Source organism: Canis aureus, chromosome 9 (assembly GCF_053574225.1).
Source record: "Canis aureus isolate CA01 chromosome 9, VMU_Caureus_v.1.0, whole genome shotgun sequence".
NCBI classification, from domain to species: domain Eukaryota; kingdom Metazoa; phylum Chordata; class Mammalia; order Carnivora; family Canidae; genus Canis; species Canis aureus.
Window position 1 is genome coordinate 77,188,695 of NC_135619.1, and position 24,006 is coordinate 77,212,700.

General features: G+C 41.9%; 1 gene segment (V, D, J or C); it reads right to left on the reverse strand.

Moving 5' to 3' along the window:
* Positions 1–21,488, reverse strand: part of LOC144321274 (immunoglobulin heavy variable 3-74-like) — a 182,744-nt gene extending 161,256 nt beyond the window's left edge. Inside the window, 1 exon segment of the V gene segment in view lies at positions 21,375–21,488. Within this exon segment, the coding sequence occupies positions 21,375–21,420 (46 nt within the window).
* Between the last annotated feature and the right edge of the window lie 2,518 nt (positions 21,489–24,006).

A 24,006-nucleotide genomic window follows, 5' to 3' on the forward strand; every position in this document is an offset into this window, starting at 1 on the left:
GAAATGAGTCAATCGGAGAAGCACAAACATTATATGTTCTCATTCATTTGGGGAATATAAACAATAGTGAAAGGGAATAGAAGGGAAGGGAGAAGAAATGAGTAGGAAATATCAGAAAGGGAGACAAAACATAAAGACTCCTAACTCTGGGAATAGAACTAGGGGTGGTGGAAGGGGAGGAGGGGGGGTTTGAGGGTCAATGTGTGATGGGCACTGAGGGGGGCACTTGACGGGATGAGCACTGAGTATTATTCTGTATGTTGACAAATTGAACACCAATAAAAAATAAATTTATTATTAAAGAAATAAAATAAAATTACTGTGAAATCTGTTGATTAAAAAAGAATCGCTGTCTTTTGTGCATGGCATAATAGCTGTTTTCATATAAAAAACAGATGTGTCTAAATCAGAGACTGAATAGGTATGCACATATCATCTGCATAGATAACTCCCTGGGGAAATCTGCTCCTTGGAGAGGAATCCCAGATCCTGACAGGAAACCTGCCCAGAACCTCCATCTGCACCTTCTCCTGGGCCTTCAAGACAGAAGTGGTGAGGAGTGTGCACGCCCTGGTGGTCCTGATCCCCTTAACAGAGAGGTTTGTGTCTGGGCTCACACTGAGGTTGACTCACTGTGTCCTTCGCACAGTAATACACGGCTGTGTCCTCGGCTCTCAGGCTGTTCATCTGAAGATACAGCGTGTTCTTGGCGTTGTTTCTGGAGATGGTGAACCAGCCCTTCACAGCGTCTGCGTAGCCTGTGCTACTTCCACTATTGCTAATAGCTGTGACCCACTGCAGCCCCTTCCCTGGAGCCTGGAGGACCCAGCTCATGGCATAGCTACTGAAGGTGAATCCAGCGGCCACACAGGAGAGTCTCAGGGATCCCCCAGGCTTCACCAGGTCTCCCCCAGATTCCACCAGTTACATCTCACCCTGGACACCTGCAGACACAAGACATCCTGGTTAGGAAACTGTCCCACATCCCCTGTTTCTCTCACTCACCTATAATCACAGACTCAAGGTCTCTTATTCTTCATGAATTATCTTTTAAAATAGTGACAAGGAAAACCCAGCCAAGGAAAGATTCCATGTTTAGTCATCTGTTTTCTTCCCTGATCCCTAAGCAGGGTCACTTGGGGATCCTGGGTCTGGGACTCCTCTCCCAGAAGCAGAGTCGGGATGGGCTGGTTTAATCAGTGAAGCGAGGGCCCTATTTGCATGTCCTTTGAATATATAATCAGCTCCAGACCTAGATTTGATTCTTTACAAGTTATTAACAAGGATTTCTTTACATCCTTAGGCCACTGTGTGTAAGTCTTCTGACATTATGAAGTGTTCACATTTATGAAAAAATGCCTTTGCAATTTTTTTGACTCCTTAAAAATCTCTCATCAATGTAAGTTCTTTTAGTGGACCGTATTTTACCTCTTTCAGAATACTTAATCCTCCCTATTACATTCTTAACACCGGTGCCAATGTAATAATGTTTTATTAATTACCTTTTATGTACTTTATTGTTATGGATGCTTGCGTGGCTCACCGGTTGAGGTCTGCCTTCTGCACTGGGAGTGATCCTAGAGTCCAGAGATCCAGTCCGACATTGGGCTCCCTGCATGGAGCCTGCTTCTCTCTCTTCCTGTGTCTCTGCCTCTCTCTGTGTGTCTTTCATGAATAATTCAATAAAATCTTTAAAATATAAATAATTAGTTGTTACTGTGTGTAAACCTAGTTTTACATTGTTCTTTTTTTTTTTAACGTTTCAACTTTTTTTTTTTTACATATTGGTGTTCAATTTACTAACATACAGAATAACACCCAGTGCCCATCACCCATTCACTCCCACCCCCTGCCCTCCTCCCCTTCTACCACCCCTAGTTCGTTTCCCAGAGTTAGCAGTCTTTACGTTCTGTCTCCCTTTCTGATATTTCCCACCCATTTCTTCTCCCTTCCCTTATTTTCCCTTTCACTATTATTTATATTCCCCAAATGAATGAGAACATATAATGTTTGTCCTTCTCCGACTGACTTATTCACTCAGCATAATACCCTCCAGTTCCATCCACGTTGAAGCAAATGGTGGGTATTTGTCATTTCTAATAGCTGAGTAATATTCCATTGTATACATAAACCACATCTTCTTTATCCATTCATCTTTCGTTGGACACCGAGGCTCCTTCCACAGTTTGGCTATAGTGGCCATTGCTGCTAGAAACATCGGGGTGCAGGTGTCCCGGCGTTTCATTGCATTTGTATCTTTGGGGTAAATCCCCAACAGTGCAATTGCTGGGTCGTAGGGCAGGTATATTTTTAACTGTTTGAGGAACCTCCACACAGTTTTCCAGAGTGGCTGCACCAGTTCACATTCCCACCAACAGTGTAGGAGGGTTCCCTTTTCTCTGCATCCTCTCCAACATTTGTTGTTTCCTGCCTTGTTAATTTTCCCCATTCTCACTGGTGTGAGGTGGTATCTCATTGTAGTTTTGATTTGTATTTCCCTGATGGCAAGTGATGCAGAGCATTTTCTCATATGCATGTCGGCCATGTCTATGTCTTCCTCTGTGAGATTTCTGTTCATGTCTTTTGCCCATTTCATGATTGGATTGTTTGTTTCTTTGGTGTTGAGTTTAATAAGTTCTTTATAGATCTTGGAAACTAGCCCTTTATCTGATATGTCATTTGCAAATATCTTCTCCCATTCTGTAGGTTGTCTTTGAGTTTTGTTGACTGTATCCTTTGCTGTGCAAAAGCTTCTTATCTTGATGAAGTCCCAATAGTTCATTTTTGCTTTTGTTTCTTTTGCCTTTGTGGATGTATCTTGCAAGAAGTTACTATGGCCGAGTTCAAAAAGGGTGTTGCCTGTGTTCTTCTCTAGGATTTTGATGGAATCTTGTCTCACATTTAGATCTTTCATCCATTTTGAGTTTATCTTTGTGTATGGTGAAAGAGAGTGGTCTAGTTTCATTCTTCTGCATGTGGATGTCCAATTTTCCCAGCACCATTTATTGAAGAGACTGTCTTTCTTCCAATGGATAGTCTTCCCTCCTTTATCGAATATTAGTTGCCCATAAAGTTCAGGGTCCACTTCTGGATTCTCTATTCTGTTCCACTGATCTATGTGTCTGTTTTTGTGCCAGTACCACACTGTCTTGATGACCACAGCTTTGTAGTACTACCTGAAATCTGGCATTGTGATGCCCCCAGATATGGTTTTCTTTTTTAAAATTCCCCTGGCTATTCGGGGTCTTTTCTGATTCCACACAAATCTTAAAATAATTTGTTCTAACTCTCTGAAGAAAGTCCATGGTATTTTGATAGGGATTGCATTAAACGTGTATATTGCCCTGGGTAACATTGACATTTTCACAATATTAATTCTGCCAATCCATGAGCATGGAATATTTTTCCATCTCTTTGTGTCTTCCTCAATTTCTTTCAGAAGTGTTCTATAGTTTTGAGGGTATAGATCCTTTACATCTTTGGTGAGGTTTATTCCTAGGTATCTTATGCTTTTGGGTGCAATTGTAAATGGGATTGACTCCTTAATTTCTCTTTCTTCAGTCTCATTGTTAGTGTATAGAAATGCCACTGACTTCTGGGCATTGATTTTGTATCCTGTCACGCTACCGAATTGCTGTATGAGTTCTAGCAATCTTGGGGTGGAGACTTTTGGGTTTTCTATGTAGAGCATCATGTCATCGGCGAAGAGGGAGAGTTTGACTTCTTCTTTGCCAATTTGAATGCCTTTAATGTCTTTTTGTTGTCTGATTGCTGAGGCTAGGACTTCCAGTACTATGTTGAATAGCAGTGGTGAGAGTGGACATCCCTGTCTTGTTCCTGATCTTAGGGGAAAGGCTCCCAGTGCTTCCCCATTGAGAATGATATTTGCTGTGGGCTTTTCATAGATGGCTTTTAAGATGTCGAGGAATGTTCCCTCTATCCCTACACTCTGAAGAGTTTTGATCAGGAATGGATGCTGTATTTTGTCAAATGCTTTCTCAGCATCCAATGAGAGGATCATATGGTTCTTGGTTTTTCTCTTGCTGATATGATGAATCACATTGATTGTTTTACGGGTGTTGAACCAGCCTTGTGTCCCAGGGATAAATCCTACTTGGTCATGGTGAATAATTTTCTTAATGTACTGTTGGATCCTATTGGCCAGTATCTTGTTGAGAATTTTTGCATCCATGTTCATCAGGGATATTGGTCTGTAATTCTCCTTTTTGGCGGGGTCTTTGTCTGGCTTTGGAATTAAGGTGATGCTGGCTTCATAGAACGAATTTGGAAGTACTCCATCTCTTTCTATCTTTCCAAACAGCTTTAGGAGAATAGGTATGATTTCTTCTTTAAACGTTTGATAAAATTCTCCTGGGAAGCCATCTGGCCCTGGACTCTTGTGTCTTGGGAGGTTTTTGATGACTGCTTCAATTTCCTCCATGGTTATTGGCCTGTTCAGGTTTTCTATTTCTTCCTGTTCCAGTTTTGGTAGTTTGTGGCTTTCCAGGAATGCGTCCATTTCTTCTAGATTGCCTAATTTATTGGCGTATAGCTGTTCATAATATGTTTTTAAAATCGTTTGTATTTCCTTGGTGTTGGTAGTGATCTCTCCTTTCTCATTCATGATTTTATTAATTTGAGTCTTCTCTCTCTTCTTTTTAATAAGGCTGGCTAATGGTTTATCTATCTTATTAATTCTTTCAAAGAACCAACTCCTGGTTCTGTTGATCTGTTCTACAGTTCTTCTGGTCTCGATTTCGTTGAGTTCTGCTCGAATCTTTATTAACTCCCTTCTTCTCTTGGGTGTAGGATCTATTTGCTGTTTTTTCTCTAGCTCCTTTATGTGTAAGGTTAGCTTTTGTATTTGAGTTCTTTCGAGTTTTTGAATGGATGCTTGTATTGCGATGTATTTCCCCCTTAGGACTGCTTTTGCTGCATCCCAAAGATTTTGAACGGTTGTATCTTCATTCTCATTAGTTTCCATGAATCTTTTTAATTCTTCCTTAATTTCCTGGTTGACCCTTTTATCTTTTAGCAGGATGGTCCTTAACCTCCATGTGTTTGAGGTCCTTCCAAACTTCTTGTTGTGATTTAGTTCTAATTTCAAGGCATTATGGTCCGAGAATATGCAGGGGACAATCCCAATCTTTTGGTATCGTTTCAGACCCGATTTGTGACCCAATATGTGGTCTATTCTGGAGAAAGTTCCATGTGCGCTTGAGAAGAATGTGTATTCAGTTGAGTTTGGATGTAAAGTTCTGTCGATATCTGTGAAATCCATCTGGTCCAGTGTATCATTTAAAGCTCTCGTTTCTTTGGAGATGTTGTGCTTAGAAGACCTATCGAGTATAGAAAGAGCTAGATTGAAGTCACCAAGTATAAGTGTATTATTATCTAAGTATTTCTTCACTTTGGTTAATAATTGATTTATATATTTGGCAGCTCCCACATTCGGAGCATATATATTGAGGATTGTTAAGTCCTCTTGTTGAATAGATCCTTTAAGTATGATATAGTGTCCCTCTTCATCTCTCACTACAGTCTTTGGGGTAAATTTTAGTTTATCTGATATAAGGATGGCTACCCCTGCTTTCTTTTGAGGACCATTCGAATGGTAAATGGTTCTCCAACCTTTTATTTTCAGGCTGTAGGTGTCCTTCTGTCTAAAATGAGTCTCTTGTAGACAGCAAATAGATGGGTTCTGCTTTTTTATCCAGTCTGAAACCCTGCGCCTTTTGATGGGGTCAATAAGCCCGTTCACATTCAGAGTTACTATTGAGAGATATGAGTTTAGTGTCATCATGATATCTATTCAGTCTTTGTTTTTGTGGACTGTTCCACTGAACTTCTTCTTAAAGGGGAATTTTAAGAGGCCCCCTTATAATTTCTTGCAGAGCTGGTTTGGAGGTCACATATTCTTTTAGTTGCTGCCTGTTTTGGAAGCTCTTTATCTCTCCTTCCAATTTGAATGAGAGCCTTGCTGGATAAAGTATTCTTGGTTGCATGTTCTTCTCATTTAGGACCCTGAATATATCCTGCCAGCCCTTTCTGGCCTGCCAGGTCTCTGTGGAGAGGTCTGCTGTTACCCTAATACTCCTCCCCATAAAAGTCAGGGATTTCTTGTCTCTTGCTGCTTTAAGGATCTTCTCTTTATCTTTGGAATTTGCAAGCTTCACAATTAAATGTCGAGGTGTTGAACGGTTTTTATTGATTTTAGGGGGGTTTCTCTCTATTTCCTGGATCTGAATGCCTGTTTCCCTTCCCAGATTAGGAAAGTTTTCAGCTAGAATTTGTTCAAATACATATTCTGGCCCTCTGTCCCTTTCGGCGCCCTCGGGAACCCCAATTAAACGTAGGTTTTTCTTCCTCAGGCTGTCGTTTATTTCCCTTAATCTATCTTCATGGTCTTTTAATTGTTTGTCTCTTTTTTTCTCAGTTTCCCTCTTTGCTATCAACTTGTCTTCTAGGTCACTCACTCGTTCTTCCACCTCGTTAACCCTCGTCGTTAGGACTTCTAGTTTGGATTGCATCTCATTCAATTGATTTTTAATTTCTGCCTGATTAGCTCTAAATTCTGCAGTCATGAAGTCTCTTGAGTCCTTTATACTTTTTTCTAGAGCCACCAGTAGCTGTATAATAGTGCTTCTGAATTGGCTTTCTGACATTGAATTGTAATCCAGATTTTGTAACTCTGTGGGAGAGAGGACTGTTTCTGATTCTTTCTTTTGAGGTGAGGTTTTCCTTCTAGTCATTTTGCTCAGTGCAGAGTGGCCAAAAGCAAGTTGTATTGGGAAAAAGAGAAAAAGAGAGGAGAGAAAGAAGGAAAGAAAAGAGAAAGAGAAAAAAAAAGGGAAGAAAAAGAAAAAAACAAAAACGAAAAAAAAAGAAGAAAAAGAGAAAGAAAAAGAAAGGAGAAAAAAAGGGGATGGGGGAAGGAAACAAATCAAAAAGCAAAACAAAACAAAAACAAAAACAAAAACAAAAACAAAAACAAACAAACAAAAAAAGAACCACCGGGGAGTATATTCTGATTCTGTGTACTTTAAGTCCCTTGGCTTCTCCTGGAAGTTTTCCGTCTAGCTGGTGTTCTGGGGGAGGGACCTGTTGTGCTGATTTTCAGGTGTTAGCAGTTGGGGGAGCTGCTGTGCCCCTGCCTGGTGCAGGGCTCGGTGGGGGTTGTTTACCCCGTGAGGCCGCCGGAGGAACAGCCCCAGTGGCGGGGCAGCTCTGCAGCCCTGGATTCAGCTCCCACGGTAACTAGGAGCTCTCGGTCTGCAGGGCCTGGAGGCTCCGGGCGGGGCCGCTGATCTGCTCAGCTGGGGCAGGAGCGTCCTCGCTGTCCTGGGCCCTCCAGGCCTCTGCCTGTCCCGGGGGAGGCGGGATCCTGGGCTGTGTCCCGGCGCCCTGTGCTCCGGAGCGTGCGCTGGTGGATTCGCGCTCCCGGGCCGCGCAGCCCCCTCCGAGGAGCCGCCGCCCGAGCCCCTCCGAGCTGCTCCTGGAACCGCGCAGCCCCCTCCGCACGGAGCCTCTTCCTCTGCCCGAGCCCCTCCGAGCTGCTCCCGGGGCCGCGCAGCCCCCTCCGCGGAGCCGCCGCCCGAGCCCCTTCAGCTGCTCCGGGTCCCGCCGGGTCCCGCCGTGCGCGCTGCAGCCCTTAGGGAGCTCGGCGCACTCTCCTGGGTGCGCAGTTGCTGTTACTGTCCCCGGGAGCCCGAGGGCATCCCCGCCCTCCTGGGTCCTGCTCCAACTCCCCGCGAGCCCCTTTCCGCCCGGGAAGGTCGGTGCAGCTCCTGCATCTCCGGGACGGGGCTCTCCTGTCCTGGGGACACTCGCCCCGGCCTCAGCCCAGCTCCTCGCGGGGCCCCTCCCCCTTGGAGGCCTTTGTTTCTTTATTTCTTTTTCCCCGTCTTCCTACCTTGATAGAAGCGTGAACTCTTCTCACTGTAGCATTCCAGCTGGTCTCTCTTTAAATCTCAGGCCGAATTCATAGATTTTCAGGATAATTTGAAGGTTTTCTAGGTAGTTTGGTGGAGACAGGTGATTTGGAGACCCTACTCTTCCGCCATCTTGCTCCTCTCCCGATATATGGCAAATCTACGAGAGCGAATGAATTTCACTTGACATGAAGATGAGCTCCCTAATATATGGTGTGATGTGGGATCTCAGGACAGGACAGGAAGTCTGTTCACAACTTCTGCCCAATTCTCATTGGAGATACTGGTGGCTGTTGAGCTTGATACGTTCATTTTACATATGAATTCGAGCCTTTAATCTGATATGGCAATACCAAATATCTTTTCCCATTCTGTAGGTTGCCTCTTAATTACACTGAGTGATTCCTTTGTTGTGAAAATTTTCTTTCCTTGATGAAGTCGCCATACTCATTTTCCTTTTCTTTCCCTTACTTCTGGAGACACGTTTAGGAGTGGTTATAGCTGAGGTAGAAAAGGAGCTGCCTGTGTTTTCCTGAGGATTCTGATGGTTTCCCAACTCATTTAGATCCTTCATCAACTTTGAGTCCATTGTTGTGAATGATGTAAAAAATGTGTCCCCTTTCATACTTCTGCATGTGGGTCTCCAATATTCCCAATGCCATTTGTTGAAGAGATTTTCTTTTTTTCCATTGGATATGCTTTCCTGTTTTGTCAGGATTTATGACCACAGACTTCAGGTTCCATTTCTGGGATCTCAAACTTTTCTATTTATCTATTCGTCTGTATTTGTGCCAGTGCCATAGGGTCCTGATTATCACAAAGTTGTAATTTACCTCAACAACCGGAATGAGGATGTCTACAGCCTTGCTTTAATTTTTCAGTGTTACTTTGGTTATTTGAGTTATTTGTGGTTCCCTAAAAATTTTGTGATTGTTTTCTCTAGCTCTTTGAAAAATTCTGGTGATATTTTAATATGGATGGCTTTGAATGTCTTACTTGCTCTTGGTAGCATAGATATTTTATCAATATTCATTCTTCTAATCTATGAGAATAAACATGTTCTATCTACTTGTATACTCCTTACTGTAGTTCATAAGTTTTCTGGAATGTTTATACCATACATCCATCGCTCTTGGTTAGGATTTTTCTTCATTACCTGATGATTTCTGGTGCAATTTTAAATTGCATCCAGCCCTGGATTTTCTTTTTTCTGCAGAGCAGATTACTTTTATAGAAATCATAGGTATATTTTTCTTTTTTTTTTCTATAGTTTGACTGACCCTTCTGGGAGCCTACTCAGATTCTTTTGTTCCTTGCTGTTTACTTTAATAAGTTCTTTATAGATCTTGGATACAAGCACTTAATCTGTTAGATCATTGGCAAATAACTGCTCCCATTCTGTAGGTTGTCTTTTCGTTTTGTAGACTGTTTCTTTTGATGTGCAGAAACATTTTATCTTGATGGAGTCCCAATAATTCAATTTTGCTTTTGTTTCTCTTGCCTTCATAGATGCATATTGCAAGAAGTTGCTGCAGCCAAGTTAGAAAAGAGTGTGAAAAATAAAAATATATACTATTTTTAAATTTATAAAATAATTTTAATTAATTAATTGATTGATTAATGTATATTTTTATTGGAGTTCGATTTGCCATCAATCTTCATCAATATCCTGCCTCATGTGATAGGACGTAGGATCCAGCAGCATGGGGATTGAATCTGTGTAGGAGGAGCAGCGAGCCTCATGTCCATCTTCTAGAGATATGTGCACGATGTTTACATCCTGTCAACAATCGTCCGTGGATATTTTGATGTGCACAGTCAGATTTGAGACACAAGTGTCCACATGTCTACCCATCCATCTTCACCAGCCCATGACTGAGGATGGGGCCTGTGCAGTTGGAGTGGGGGGAAACATGGGGAGCGGAAGCCTGGCAATATGTTTTATCCTCATCTTCACTCTGCTAATGCACTGGATATGCTTCCATTTCAATCAGGTCCTGGAGAAGACCTCTACTGCTCTATCGTTCCCTTTGTGGATGGGTTTCGATGTGTCCCAAAGCTTTACAAGGAAACAAGGGTTTTGAGCGACATACTGGATTGTATGATTGTGATTTAATATTCATTGATTGAAATTTTGCTTAAATTCTTTAATTTCTTCATTGACTCATTCCTTCTTCAATAATATGTCCTTTTATGTGCATTTATTTAATTGTTATATATTTTTTATTGAAGGTTGATTTCCAACATATAGCATAGCACCCCAGGCTCATCTGGTCAAGTGTTCCCCTCAATGCCCATCACCCAGTCACCCCATGTCCCCATCCACTTCTCCTCCCACTATCTCTTGTTCATTTCCCAGATTTAGAAGTCTCTCATGTTTTGTCACCCTCTCTAATTTTTTCCACTTATTTTCCCTCATTTCCTCTATAATTCTTTACACCATTTTTTATATTACCCAAATGAATGAAACCATATGTTTGTCCTCCAATTGGCCTACTTCACTCAGCATAATACCCTCCAGTTCCACTCATGTTGAAGCAATTGGTGGGTATTCTTCTGCTCTTGGTGACTGAGGAATATTCCATTGTAAATATAGAATACATGTTCTTTATCCATTCATCTTTTGATGGACACCAGGGCTCCTTTCACAGTTTGGCTATTGTGGTCATTGCTGCTATAAGCATGGGGGTGCAGGTGTCCCCGTGTTTCACTGCATCTGTATCTTTGAGGTAAATCCCCAGCAGTGCAATTGCTGGGTTGTAGGACAGTTCTATTATTAACTCTTTGAGGAACCACCACACAGTTTTCCAAAGTGACTGTACCAACTCACATTCCCACCAACAATGCAAGGGGTTCCCTTTCTCCACATCCACTTCAACATTTGTTGTTTCATGTCTTCTTAATTTTCCCCATTCTCACTGGTGTGAGGTGGTATCACATCATTGTTTATGGGCCTTCCATATTTTTACTGGGTTTGACTTCTTGTTTCATAGCATATTGGTCTGAAAATATGCATGGAGTGAATTCAACCATTCTGTACCACTTGACACATGACTTGTGACCATGTATATGATCAATTCTGGAGTATTTTCCACGTGCAATAAAGAAGAACGAGTATTCTGCTTTGTGTAAAATGCTCTGATATATTTGTGAAGTATGTCTGATCCAGTATGTCTCTCAAACTCCTTGTTTCCTTGTTGAGCTTCTGCTTGTATGATTCTCACTGATGTCAGGAGACATTGAAGTCTCTGCTGTAAAGGTAATAGTAGATATGAGTGTCATTAAATTTAGGATTAATTGGTTTGTGCACTTGTCTTTTCTGAAGGTGGCAGTGTGAATATTTAGACAAGGTAGATCTTCTTTTGGATAAACCATTTTTATGATATAGTATCCTTCATCCTTTATTATAGTCTTTGTTTTAAATTCTAGTTCAGCTGATATAAGTGTTACTACTCCTCCTTCCTCTTGTCCATTGACATGAATAGTGGCTGTTTACTCCCTAACTTTCAATCTGGATGTGTGTTTTTATTGAAAAGGAGAGTCTGCTGGAACTCCTGGGTGGCTCAGCTGTTCAGCACCTGCCTTTGACCCAGGGAATGATCCTGGAGACGTGGGATCAAGTCCCACATTGAGCTACCTGCATGGAGCCTGCTCCTATCTCTGCCTATGTCTTTGCCTCTGTCTCTATGTGTCTCTCATGAACACATAGATTACATCTTTCAAGAAAAGAAATAAACAAAGTCTCTGCTATGATTCTCTCAAATATATATTTTGTCCTACTCTCTCTTCCTTCCCTTCATGGGCCCCAAATATTTTAATTTAGTTTGAACTTATGGAACTAGTGATTTTTCAAGCCTTTCATGGTCCATTATTTGTGTGTCTCTACTGTCCTCACCTTCTTTTCTTTCTATCACCTTGTCTTCTATGTCACCTACGCTTCCTTCGACCTCATTTACCATGGCTGTTAGAGCATATAGTTTAGACTATATCTCACTTTGATCAGTTTTAATTTACAACTGAATTGGTTCATTTCTACATTGTTATAATGTAGTGTGTTTTAGCTTTCCTGAAATGCAAATAGTAACTTTAAAAGTAATATCCTGATTTTGAGCTCTGATTTTTTTACTTTATCCCTCTCAATTAGATATATGGCAGAGAGAATTACCTCTGGTTCTTTCCTTTGTTGTGAATAGCATATGCCCCAGGTATTGTATTACTGAGTATTTACCCCAAACATACAGATGCAGTGATGCAAAGGGCAACTGAACCCCAGTGTTCATAGCAGCAAAGTACACAGTAGCCAAACCGTGGGGGGAGGCATGACACCCACAACAGAAGAATGGATAAATAGTATGTGGAATATATACAATGGGATATTACTCTGCCATCAGAAATATCAAATACCTACCATTTACAGTGACATTGATGGAACTGGAGGGTATTTCACTGGGTAAAATAAGTCAATCAGAAACCAATTATCATGTCATTTCTGTCTAATGTGGAATATATGTAACACTTCAAAATAACATTGGCTAAATTTGGGAAGACTGGGAATCATTAGAGAGGGATACAGAACACGAGAAAGCATTAACTATAGTAAACAGAATGAGGTATAATGCTGGGGTGGTTAGTGGGTGTATTGAGTCATTGTGTGATGCGCATTAAAGAGGGCACATGATGTGATCAATACTGGGTGTTATAAGCACCGGATGAATTATTGAACATCACAAAAGAAGTATGTAGTATAAGCTGGCTAACTCAATGTAACAAAAAACAAAACTATTTTATTTAACAATATTGTTGTATCAAAGAAGATGTGGTATATCTATTCAATGGAATATTACTCAGAGGGAGAGGTAAGATGGCGGAAGAGTAGGGTCCCCAAATCACCTGTCCCCACCAAATTACCTAGATAACCTTCAAATCATCCTGAAAATCTACGAATTCGGCCTGAGATTTAAAGAGAGACCAGCTGGAATGCTACAGTGAGAAGAGTTCGCACTTCTATCAAGATAGGAAGATGGGGGGGGCGAAGAAATAAAGAAACAAAAGGCGTCCAAGGGGGAGAGGCCCTGCAAGGAGCCAGGTAAGGTTGGGGCGAGTGTCCCCAGGACAGGAGAGCCCCGTCCCGGAGGAGCAGGAGCTTCACCGACCTTCCCAGGTGGAAAGGCACCCGCAGGGAGTTAGAGCAGGACCCAGGAGGGCAGGGATGCCCTCAGGCTCCCTGGGACACTAACAGACACCTGCGCACCTAGGAGAGCGTGCCATACTCCATGGCCAAGCTCCCTCAAAGACTGCAGCACACACGGCTGGACCCGGAGCAGCTCGGAGGGGCTCGGGCAAGGGTTCTGTGCGGAGGGGGCTGTGCACCTGGGAGCAGCTTGGAGGCAGCTCTGGTAGAGGAAGAGTCTCCTGGAGGAGGGGGCTGCACAGCTCCAGAAGCAGCTCAGAGGGGCTGGGGCAGCGGCTCTCTGGAGGAAGCTGTGTGGCCTGGAGCATGAATCCAACAGCACAGGCCCCGAGGCACAGGACACTGGGACACAGCTCAGGATCTGGCCTCCCCTCAGGACAGGCAGAGGCCAGGAGGGCCCAGAACAGCAAGGATGGTTCTGCCCGGAGCTGAGAAGATCAGCGGCCTTTCCGCGGAGCCTCCAGGCCCTGCAGATGGAGAGCTCTGTAGTTATTGCAGGGCCTGAAGCCAGGGCTCTACAGCTGCCGCTGCCACTGGGGTTGTTCCTCCTGGAGCCTCACGGGGTAAACAACCCCCACTGAGCCCTGCACCAGGCAGGGGGCAGAGCAGCTCCCCCAAGTGCTAACACCTGAAAATCAGCACAACAGGCCCCTCCCCTGGAAGACCAGCTGGACGGACAAGTTCCAGGGGCAGTCAAGGGACTTAAAGTATACAGATTCAGAATATACTCCCCCGTGTTTTTTTTCTTTTTGATTTCTCTTTGCATCCCCCACCTTTTTTCCCTTTTTTTCTTTTTCTTTCTCTTTTTCTTCTCTTTTTTCTTTTTTTCTTCCTTGTTTCTTTTTCTCTTTTCTTTTCTTCTTTCTCTCCTCTTTTTTTCTCCTTTTCCCAGTACAACTTGTTTTTGGCCACTCTGTGCTGAGAAAAATGACTAGAAGGAAAACCTCACCTCAAAAGAATCAGAAACAGTCCTCTCTCTTACACAGTTACAAAATCTGGATTACTATTCAATGTCAAAAAGCCAATTCAGAAGCACTATTATACAGTTACTGGTGGCTCTCGAAAAAAGCAGAAAGGACTAAAGAGACTTCATGACTGCAGAATTTAGATCTAATCAAGCAGAAATTAAAAATCAATTGAATGAGATGCAATCCAAACTAGAAATCCTAAGGATGAGGGTTAAATAGGTGGAAGAGCGAGGGAGTGACATAGAAGACAAGTTGGTGGCAAAGAGGGAAACTGAGGAAAAAAGAGAGACAAACAATTAAAAGACCATGAGGATAGATTAAGGGAAATAAATGACAGCCTGAGGAGGAAAAATCTAAGTTTAATTGGGGTTCCCTAGGGTGCTGAAAGCGCCAGAGGGCCAGAATATGTATTTGAACAAATCATAGCTGAAAACTTTCCTAATCTGGGAAGGGAAACAGGCATTCAGATCCAGGAAATAGAGAGATCCCCCTTAAATCAATAAAAACCATTCATCACCTTGACATTTAATAGTGAAGCTTGCAAATTCCAAAGATAAAGAGAAGATCCTTAAAGCAGTAAGAGACAAGAAATCCCTGACTTTTATGGGGAGGAGTATTAGGGTAACAGCTGACCTCTCCACGGAGACCTGGCAGGCCAGAAAGGGCTGGCAGGACATATTCAGGGTCCTAAATGAGAAAAACATGCAACCAAGAATACTTTATCCAGAAAGGCTCTCATTCAGAATGGAAGGACAGATAAAGAGCTTCCAAGACAGGCATGAACTGAAAGAATCTATGACCTCCAACCCAGATCTGCAAGAAATTTTAAGGGGGACTCTTAAAATTCCCCTTTAAGAAGAAGTCCAGTGGAACAATCCACAAAAACAAGGACTGAATAGATATCATGATGACACTAAACTCATATCTTTCAATAGTAACTCTGAAAGCGAACGGGCTTAATGACCCCATCAAAAGGCACAGGTTGTCAGACTGGAAAAAAAGCAGAACCCATCTATTTGCTGTCTACAAGAGACTCATTTTAGACAGAAGGACACCTACAGCCTGAAAATTAAAGGTTGGAGAACCATTTACCATTCAAATGGTCCTCAGAGAAAGCAGGGATAGACATCCTTATATCAGATAAACTAAAATTTACCCCAAAGAGTCTAGTGAGAGATGAAGAGGGACACTATATCATACTTAAAGGATCTATCCAACAAGAGGACTTAACAATCCTCAATATATATGCTGCGAATGTGGGAGCTGCCAAGTATATCAATCAATTAATAACCAAAGTTAAAGCAAACATTGATAATAATACACATATACTTGGTGACTTCAATCTAGCACTTTCTGCACTCGATAGGTCTTCTAAACAAAACATCTCCAAAGAAACGAGAACTTTAAATGGTACACTGGACTACATGGATTTCACAGATATCTACAGAACTTTACATTCAAACTCAACTGAATACACATTCTTCTCAAGTCCACATGGAACTTTCTGCAGAATAGACCACATACTGGGTCACAAATCGAGTCTGAACTGATACCAAAAGATTGGGATCGTCCCCTCTATCTTCTCAGACCATAATGCCTTGAAATTAAAACTAAATCACAACAAGAAGTTTGGAAGGACTTCAAAGACGTGGAGGTTAAGGACAATCATGCTAAAAGATGAAAGGGTCAACGAGGAAATTAAGGAAGAATTTATTTTTTTATTTTTTTAATTTTTTAATTTATTTTTATTGGTGTTCAATCTACCAACATACAGAATAACCCCCAGTGCCCGTCACCCATTCACTCCCACCCCCCGCCCTCCTCCCCTTCTACCACCCCTAGTTCGTTTCCCAGAGTTAGCAGTCTTTATGTTCTGTCTCCCTTTCTGATATTTCCCACACATTTCTTCTCCGCTCCCTTATATTCCCTTTCATTATTATTTATATTCCCCACATGAATGAGAACATATGTTTGTCCCTCTCCGACTGACTTACTTCACTCAGCATAATACCCTCCAGTTCCATCCACATTGCAGCAAATGGTGGGTATTTGTCATTTCTAATAACTGAGTAATATTCCATTGTATACATAAACCACATCTTCTTTATCCACTCATCTTTCGATGGACACCAAGGCTCCTTCCACAGTTTGGCTATTGTGGACATTGCTGCTATAAACATCGGGGTGCAGGTGTCCCGGCATTTCATTGCATCTGTATCTTTGGGGTAAATCCCCAACAGTGCAATTGCTGGGTCGTAGGGCAGGTCTATTTTTAACTCTGAGGAACCTCCACACAGTTTTCCAGAGTGGCTGCACCAGTTCACATTCCCACCACCAGTGTAAGAGAGTTCCCTTTTCTCCGCATCCACTCCAACATTTGTTGTTTCCTGCCTTGTTAATTTGCCCCATTCTTACTGGTGTATTTTGATAGGGATTGCATTAAACGTGTATATTGCCCTGGGTAACATTGACATTTTCACAATATTAATTCTGCCAATCCATGAGCATGGAATATTTTTACATCTCTTTGTGTCTTCCTCAATTTCTTTCAGAAGTGTTCTATAGTTTTTATGGTATAGAACCTTTACCTCTTTGGTTAGGTTTATTCCTATGTATCTTATGCTTTTGGGTGGAATTTAAATGGGATTGACTCCATAATTTCTTTTTCTTCAGTCTCATTGTTAGTGTATAGAAACGCCACTGATTTCTGGGCATTGATTTTGTATCCTGCTACACTGCCAAATTGCTGTATGATTTCTAGCAATCTTGGCGTGGAGGCTTTTGGGTTTTCTATGTAGAGTATCATATCATCAGCAAAGAGGGAGAGTTTGACTTCTTTGCCAATTCGAATACATTTAATGTCTTTTTGTTGTCTGATTGCTGAGGCTAGGACTTCCAGGACTATGCTGAATAGCAGTGTTGAGAGTGGAAATCCTTATCTTTTCCCGATCTTATGGGAAAGGCTCCCAGTGCTTCCCCATTGAGAATGATATTTGCTGTGGGCTTTTTGTAGATGGCTTTTAAGATGTTGAACAATGTTCCCTCTATCCATACACTCTGAAGTATTTTGATCATGAATGAATGCTGTATTTTGTCAAATGCTTTCTCTGCATCTCATGAGAGGATCATATGGTTCTTGGTTTTTTGCTTGCTGATATTATGAATCACATTGATTGTTTTACAAGTGTTGAACCAGGCTTGTGTCCCAAGAATAAATCCTACTTGGTCACAGTGAATAATTTTCTTAATGTCCTGTTGGATCCTATTGGCTAGTATCTTGTTGAGAATTTTTGCATCCATTTTCATCTGGAATATTGGTATAATTCTCCTTTTTGGTTACCCAGGGCAATTTACACATTTAATGCAATCCCTATCAAAATACCATGGACTTTCTTCAGAGAATTAGAACAAATTATTTTAAGATTTGTGTGGAATCAGAAAAGACCCCGAATAGCCAGGGGAATTTTAAAAAAGAAAACCATAGCTGGGGGCATCACAATGCCAGATTTCAAGTTGTACTACAAAGCTGTAGTCATCAAGACAGTGTGCTATTGGCACTAAAACAGATACATATATCAAGGAACAGAATAGAAAACCCAGAAGTGGACCCACAATATTATGTTCAACTAATATTCGATATAGGAGGAAAAGCTATCAATTGGAAGAAAGTCTCTTCAGTAAATGGTGCTGGGAAAATTGGACATCCACATGCAGAAGAATGAAACTAGACCACTCTCTTTCACCATACACAAAGATAAACTCAAAATGGATAAAAGATATAAATGTGAGACAAGATTCCATCAAAATCCTAGAGAAGAACACAGGCAACACCCTTTTTGACCTCGGCCACAGTAACTTCTTGCAAGATACATCCACGATGGCAAAAGAAACAAAAGCAAATTGAACTATTTGGACTTCATCAAGATAAGAAGCTTTTGCACAGCAAAGGATACAGTCAACAAAACTAAAAGACAGCCTACAGAATGGGAGAAGATATTTGCAAATGACGTATCAGATAAAGGACTAGTTTCCAAGATCTATAAAGAACTTATGAAACTCAACATCAAAGAAACAAACAATCCAATAATGAAATGGGCAAAAGTCATGAAGATAAATCTCACAGAGGAAGACGTAGACATTGCCAACATGCATATGAGAAAATGCTCTGCCTCACTTGCCAAGAGGGAAATACAAATCAAAACCACAATGAGATACCATCTCACACCAGTGAGAATGGGGAAAATTAACAAAGCAAGAAACCACAAATGTTGGAGAGGATGTGGAGAAAAGGGAACCCTCCTGCACTGTTGGTGGGAATGTGAACTGGTGAAGCCACTCTGGAAAACTCTGTGGAGGTTCCTCAAATTGTTAAAAATAGATCTGCCCTATGACCCAAAAATTGCACTGGTGGGGATATACCCCAAAGATACAGATGCCAGGGGTATGAAACCATGGCACACCTGCACCCCGATGTTTCTAATGGCAATGTCCACAATAGCCAAACTGTGGAAGGAGCCTTGGTGTCCATCGAAAGATGAGTGGATAAAGAAGATGTGGTTTATGTATACAATGGAATATTGCTCAGCCATTAGAAATGACAAATACCCGCCATTTGCTTTTACGTGGATGGAACTGGAGGGTATTATGCTGAGTGAAATAAGTCAATCAGTGAAGGACAAACATTATATGGTCTCATTCATTTGGGAAATATAAATAATATTGAAAAGGAATAGAAGGAAAGGGAGAAGAAATGGTTGGGAAATATCAGAAAGGGAGACAGAGCATAAAGACTCCTTACTCTGGGAAATGAACTAAGAGTGGTGCAAGGGGAGGAGGGCAGGGGGTGGGGATGAATGGGTGACAGGCACTGAGGGGGGCACTTGACGGGATAAGCACTGGGTGTTATTCTGTACGTTCACAAATTGAACACCAATAGAAATAGATTTATTATTTAAAAAAGAAATAAATAAATTTTAGAGCGATTAGTAGGTTTTGAAGATGATTTAAAAGTTACCTAGGTAAGTTGGTGGGTACAGGTGACTTGAGATCCCTACTGCTCTGCCCTCCTGCCCCACCCTGGTAAATTAAACTTAACAATGAAAAATAAGATTAGCCTGTGCCCCTGCTGCAACATCGTACATGGCCTGGGCAGATCAAACATTAGACACTCATTCTCACAGCTCTGGAATCTGGGACGTCTGAGGTCCAGGTGCAGGTGTGGTGTCTGGAGAACACGCACGTCCTAGCCCGTCCTTTCCCCGTCACCTCACATGGGGCCAGGGTGCAGGGAGCTTTCCCATTCCTGGTTTATAAAGGTCCTGATGCTATCATGCGGCTGCACCTCCTGACCTACATGATCCCCTAAGGCCCCACCTCCTCCCCCAACTTCATGGGCATTAGATGCCAACATGGGAATGGTAGAGGTCACACACAATGAGCTGACGTCAGCCCTTGAAGGATCCATGAGTTATTCCCTGCAGGGGGAAGACCCTTCAATCAAGCTCCCCACCTTGAGGATCCTCATGGATCCAGTAGAAGCTTCTGGTGTCTGAGCACATGGAGAACACATGACCTTCAGAACCAGCTGGTGACCCTGGGGAGAGGACAGCCTCCATCTAAGACCTGGTAGGATCTAGGCCTATTTGTAATATCATTTTGTGTTTCATGATTCTTCCATATATTATTCATCTCATTTCCATGGGATTCAGAAATTTGTCTACTGAGAATGACCACGTCTCTCCTTTGGCCTTCCAGTTTGATACTTATTTAGTGAAATTATTCCTCACACCATGTGCATTCTTTATTGCCTGCTAGCTCCCTGATGTTCCATCCACATGCCTCTCCTCCATCCAAAGGATAAGAAATCAAACAATAACCCAGGAATTCCCTCTTTAGAAGCAGTTGGGGGACTGACTCCACACAAGCCACTCCTGGAGCAGGACCCCGTCCCCAACACTGACCCACAAAACACACCCTACGTGAGTGTACCTCCCGGCACCATCCAGGCATTTATGACGTGATGAGAGGCCTGCGTGCCTCTCATCTGAAATGAAGATGAAGATGATTAAAGCTTATGTGCTCCTGATGTGTGTGTGTGTGTGTGTGTGTGTGTGTGTGTGAATAACCTCTGTGTCCACATCCCTACCATGTCATGCTGGGAGTCTCTCTCACTCCCAGGCCATTATTAACATTTTTGTAGAATGTCTTTCTCTTGTGTTGCTTGGGGATTCCTCTAAACCATGATGTGCAAGACAGCATATTAGCTTGGGGTCCTCTGATCCACAGTGAGCATCACGAGGACTCATGAAAATGTTCAGATGATGTGAATGGAATTCTTTGTAATAGATGAATATTTCGGGTCAGGAAAAGTTAAGTATAAGTAAGTGCAGGTAATATAGTTGAATTTCTAAGTCTCTAAGAAAGAGACCAAAGAGGGAAACACATAACCAAGTGTTCAGAGAGAACCCCTGGGGGAAACTGCTCCATGGAGAGGAAGCCCAGAAGCCGAGTGGAAACCTGCCCAGAACCTCCATCTGCACCTGCTCCTAGTCCTTCAAGACAGAAGTGGTTAGGAGTGTGCACTCCCTGGTGGTCGTGATCCCCTTCTACAGGGAGGTTTGTGTCTGGGCTCACACTGAGGTCCCCTCACTGTGTCCCTCACACAGTAATACACGGCCGTGTCCTTGGCTCTAAGGCTGTTCATCTGCAGATACAGCGTGTTCTTGGCATTGTCTCTAGAAACAGTGAATCGGCCCTTCACAGCTTCTGCGTAGCTTGTGCTACTTCCATCATACCTAATCCATGCGACCCACTGGAGCCCCTTCCCTGGAGCCTGGCGGTCCCAGTACATCCAGTAGCTACTGAAGGTGAATCCGGAGCCCACACAGGAGAGTCTCAGGGACCCCCCCAGACTTCACCAGGTCTCCCCCAGACTCCACTAGCTGCACCTCACCCTGGACACCTGCAGACACAAGATATCCTGGTCAGGAAACTGTCCCACATCCCCTGTTTCTCTCACTCACCTCCACTCACAGACTCAAAGTCCCTGGTTCTCCATGAATTACCTTTTATTTTATTTTATTTTTTTTAGCTTCTTTTTTTTTTATTGGTGTTCAATTTACTAACATACAGAATAACACCCAGTGCCCGTCACCCATTCACTCCCACCCCCCGCCCTCCTCCCCTTCTACCACCCCTAGTTCGTTTCCCAGAGTTAGCAGTCTTTACGTTCTGTCTCCCTTTCTGATATTTCCCACCCATTTCTTCTCCCTTCCCTTGAATTACCTTTTAAAATAGCAACAAGGACAACCCAGCTGAGCACAGATTCCATGGTTGTCTGTCTCTGTTGTGTAGTGAGCACTGAATGGGGTCACCTGGGGATCCTGGGACTCTGGCTGCTCTCCCAGCTGCAGCGTCAAGGCTGGGCTGGTTTAATCAGTGGAGGGAGGGCCCAATTTGCATGTCCTCTGACTATATAGTTAGCTCCAGACTCGATTCAATACTTTAGAAGTTATATACAAGTATTACTTCACAACTGTAGATCACTTTCTTTTGGTGATACAGTGGATTTATGATGTTCTAATCCATCTATGTATTTATCTTTGCCTTTGTGCCATTTAAAAACACTATCATTAATATAGGTCATTTTTAATAAGTATTTTCTCTCCTTAATGAACTTTAATCATAAATATTTATTTTTGTTACCTTTGTAAAGGGGATTGTTTTTAAATTATATAGTGATGGGATCCCTGGGTGGCGCAGCCGTTTGGCGCCTGCCTTTGGCCCAGGGCGCGATCCTGGAGACCCCGGATTGAATCCCACATCGGGCTCCCGGTGCATGGAGCCTGCTTCTCCCTCTGCCTTTGTCTCTGCCTCTCTCTCTCACTCTCTCTGTGACTATCATAAATAAATAAAAATTAAAAAATTTAAAAAATAAATTGTATAGTAATAATTTTTTGTTAGTGTGTAGAAATTAGCTTTAATGTGTATGTTGGTTTTATATCCTGTATTTTCCCTGCGCTCATTACTAACTTCAAGTCTTTTTTGTAAGGTTTGTCCTCTTACACCATTTATGCGACAATGTCATATAAAAGCAAATTATTTTTTTTCCTGTTGAATGATATTAATACCTTTTATTTTATTATTGCCTAATTTCTATGGAAATCTTCTATTTAGGGGAATAAAAGCTTTCCCTCTTTTTGTCAAATTCTTTGCTGTAATATTTCATTTGATATATAGCAGATCTAGGAGAGCAAAAGAATTCTTCTTGCTTGTGGATGAGCTCCCTAATATATGGTGTGATGCGGGATCTCAGGATAGGACAGGAAGTCTGTTCACAATTTCTGCCCAATTCTGATTGGCTGTTGAGCTTGATAAGTTCATTTTAGATTTGAATTTGAGCCTTTAATCTGATTAGACTTTACAAAATATCTTCTCCAATTCTGTAGGTTGCCTTTTAATTACACCGAATGATTCCTTTGCTGTGAAAAATGCTCTTTCCTTGATGAAATCGCCATGGTTCATTTTCTTTTCTTTCTCTTGCCTCTGGAGACACGACTAGAAGTGGTTGCAGCTGAGGTAGAAAAGGTGCTGCCTGTGTTCTCCTGAGGATTCTGATGGTTTCCTGACTCACATTTAGGTCTTTCATCAACTTTGAGTCCATTGTTGTGAATGATGTAAGAAAGGGGTCCACTTTCATTCTTCTGCATGTGTCTCCCCAACATTCCCCACACAATTTGTTGAAGAGGCTTTCTTTTTCCATTGCATATTCTTCCCTGCTTTGTCAAGATTTTTTTACTTTAGGCTTCAGGGTCCATTTCTGGGTTCTCAAACTTTTCTTAATTTGTGCCAGTACCATAATGTCCTGATGATCACAACGTTGTAATTTACCTTGACAACCAGAATCAGGATGTTTCCAGGCTTGCTTTACTTTAACAGGATTGCTTTGGATATTTGAGGTCTTCTTGGTTCCCTAACATTTCCTGATGGTTTGCTCTAGATCTGTAAACAATGCTGGTGATATTTTTATACAGATGGCTTTGAATGTGTAGCTTTCTCTGGAAGCATAAGTGTTTTATCAATATTCATTCTTCTAATCTATGAAAATAATATTTTCTATGCTCTTGTGTCTTCCATACTGTCTTTCATAAGTGTTCTGGTATGTTTAGTCTATCCATCCATCCCTCCTTGGTTAGGATTTTTCCTCATTATCTGATTATTTATAGTGGAATTATAAATTACATCCAGTCCTTGATTTTCTTTTTTTCTGTTTCATTTGCACTATATAGAAAAGCCCCTGTCTTTATTGTATTGATTTTCCATGCACTGATTTTGCCGAATTCAGGTATCAGTTCTAGCAATTGTTTCAAAGGAATCTTTTGGATTTGAACTTAAATTATTGTGCCATGTGTGAAGAGTGAAAGTTTGAGTTTTTTCTTTGATGATTTAGATGACTTCTACATCTGTTTTTTTTCCGATTTTTGAAGCTAAGACTTCTAGTACTATGGTGCAGAAGAGTGGTGAGGGTGGGAATCCCTGTCCTGTCCCTGATTTTAGGGGAAAAGCTCTCAAATTTTCCTGTTGAGGATGACATTCTCCATGTGTCTTCTGTAGGTAGCTCTTGTGATGAGAATGTCTCCTTATCTCTACACCGCAAAAGGTTTTTTTTTTTTTTTGAATTACCTAAATGATAGATTTTATTTTATTTTTTTTTAACTTAAATTAGTGATTTATTTATTTATTTATTTATTTTTTTATTGGTGTTCAATTTACTAACATACAGAATAACACCCAGTGCCCGTCACCCATTCACTCCCACCCCCCGCCCTCCTCCCCTTCTACCACCCCTAGTTCGTTTCCCAGAGTTAGCAGTCTTTACGTTCTGTCTCCCTTTCTGATATTTCCCACCCATTTCTTC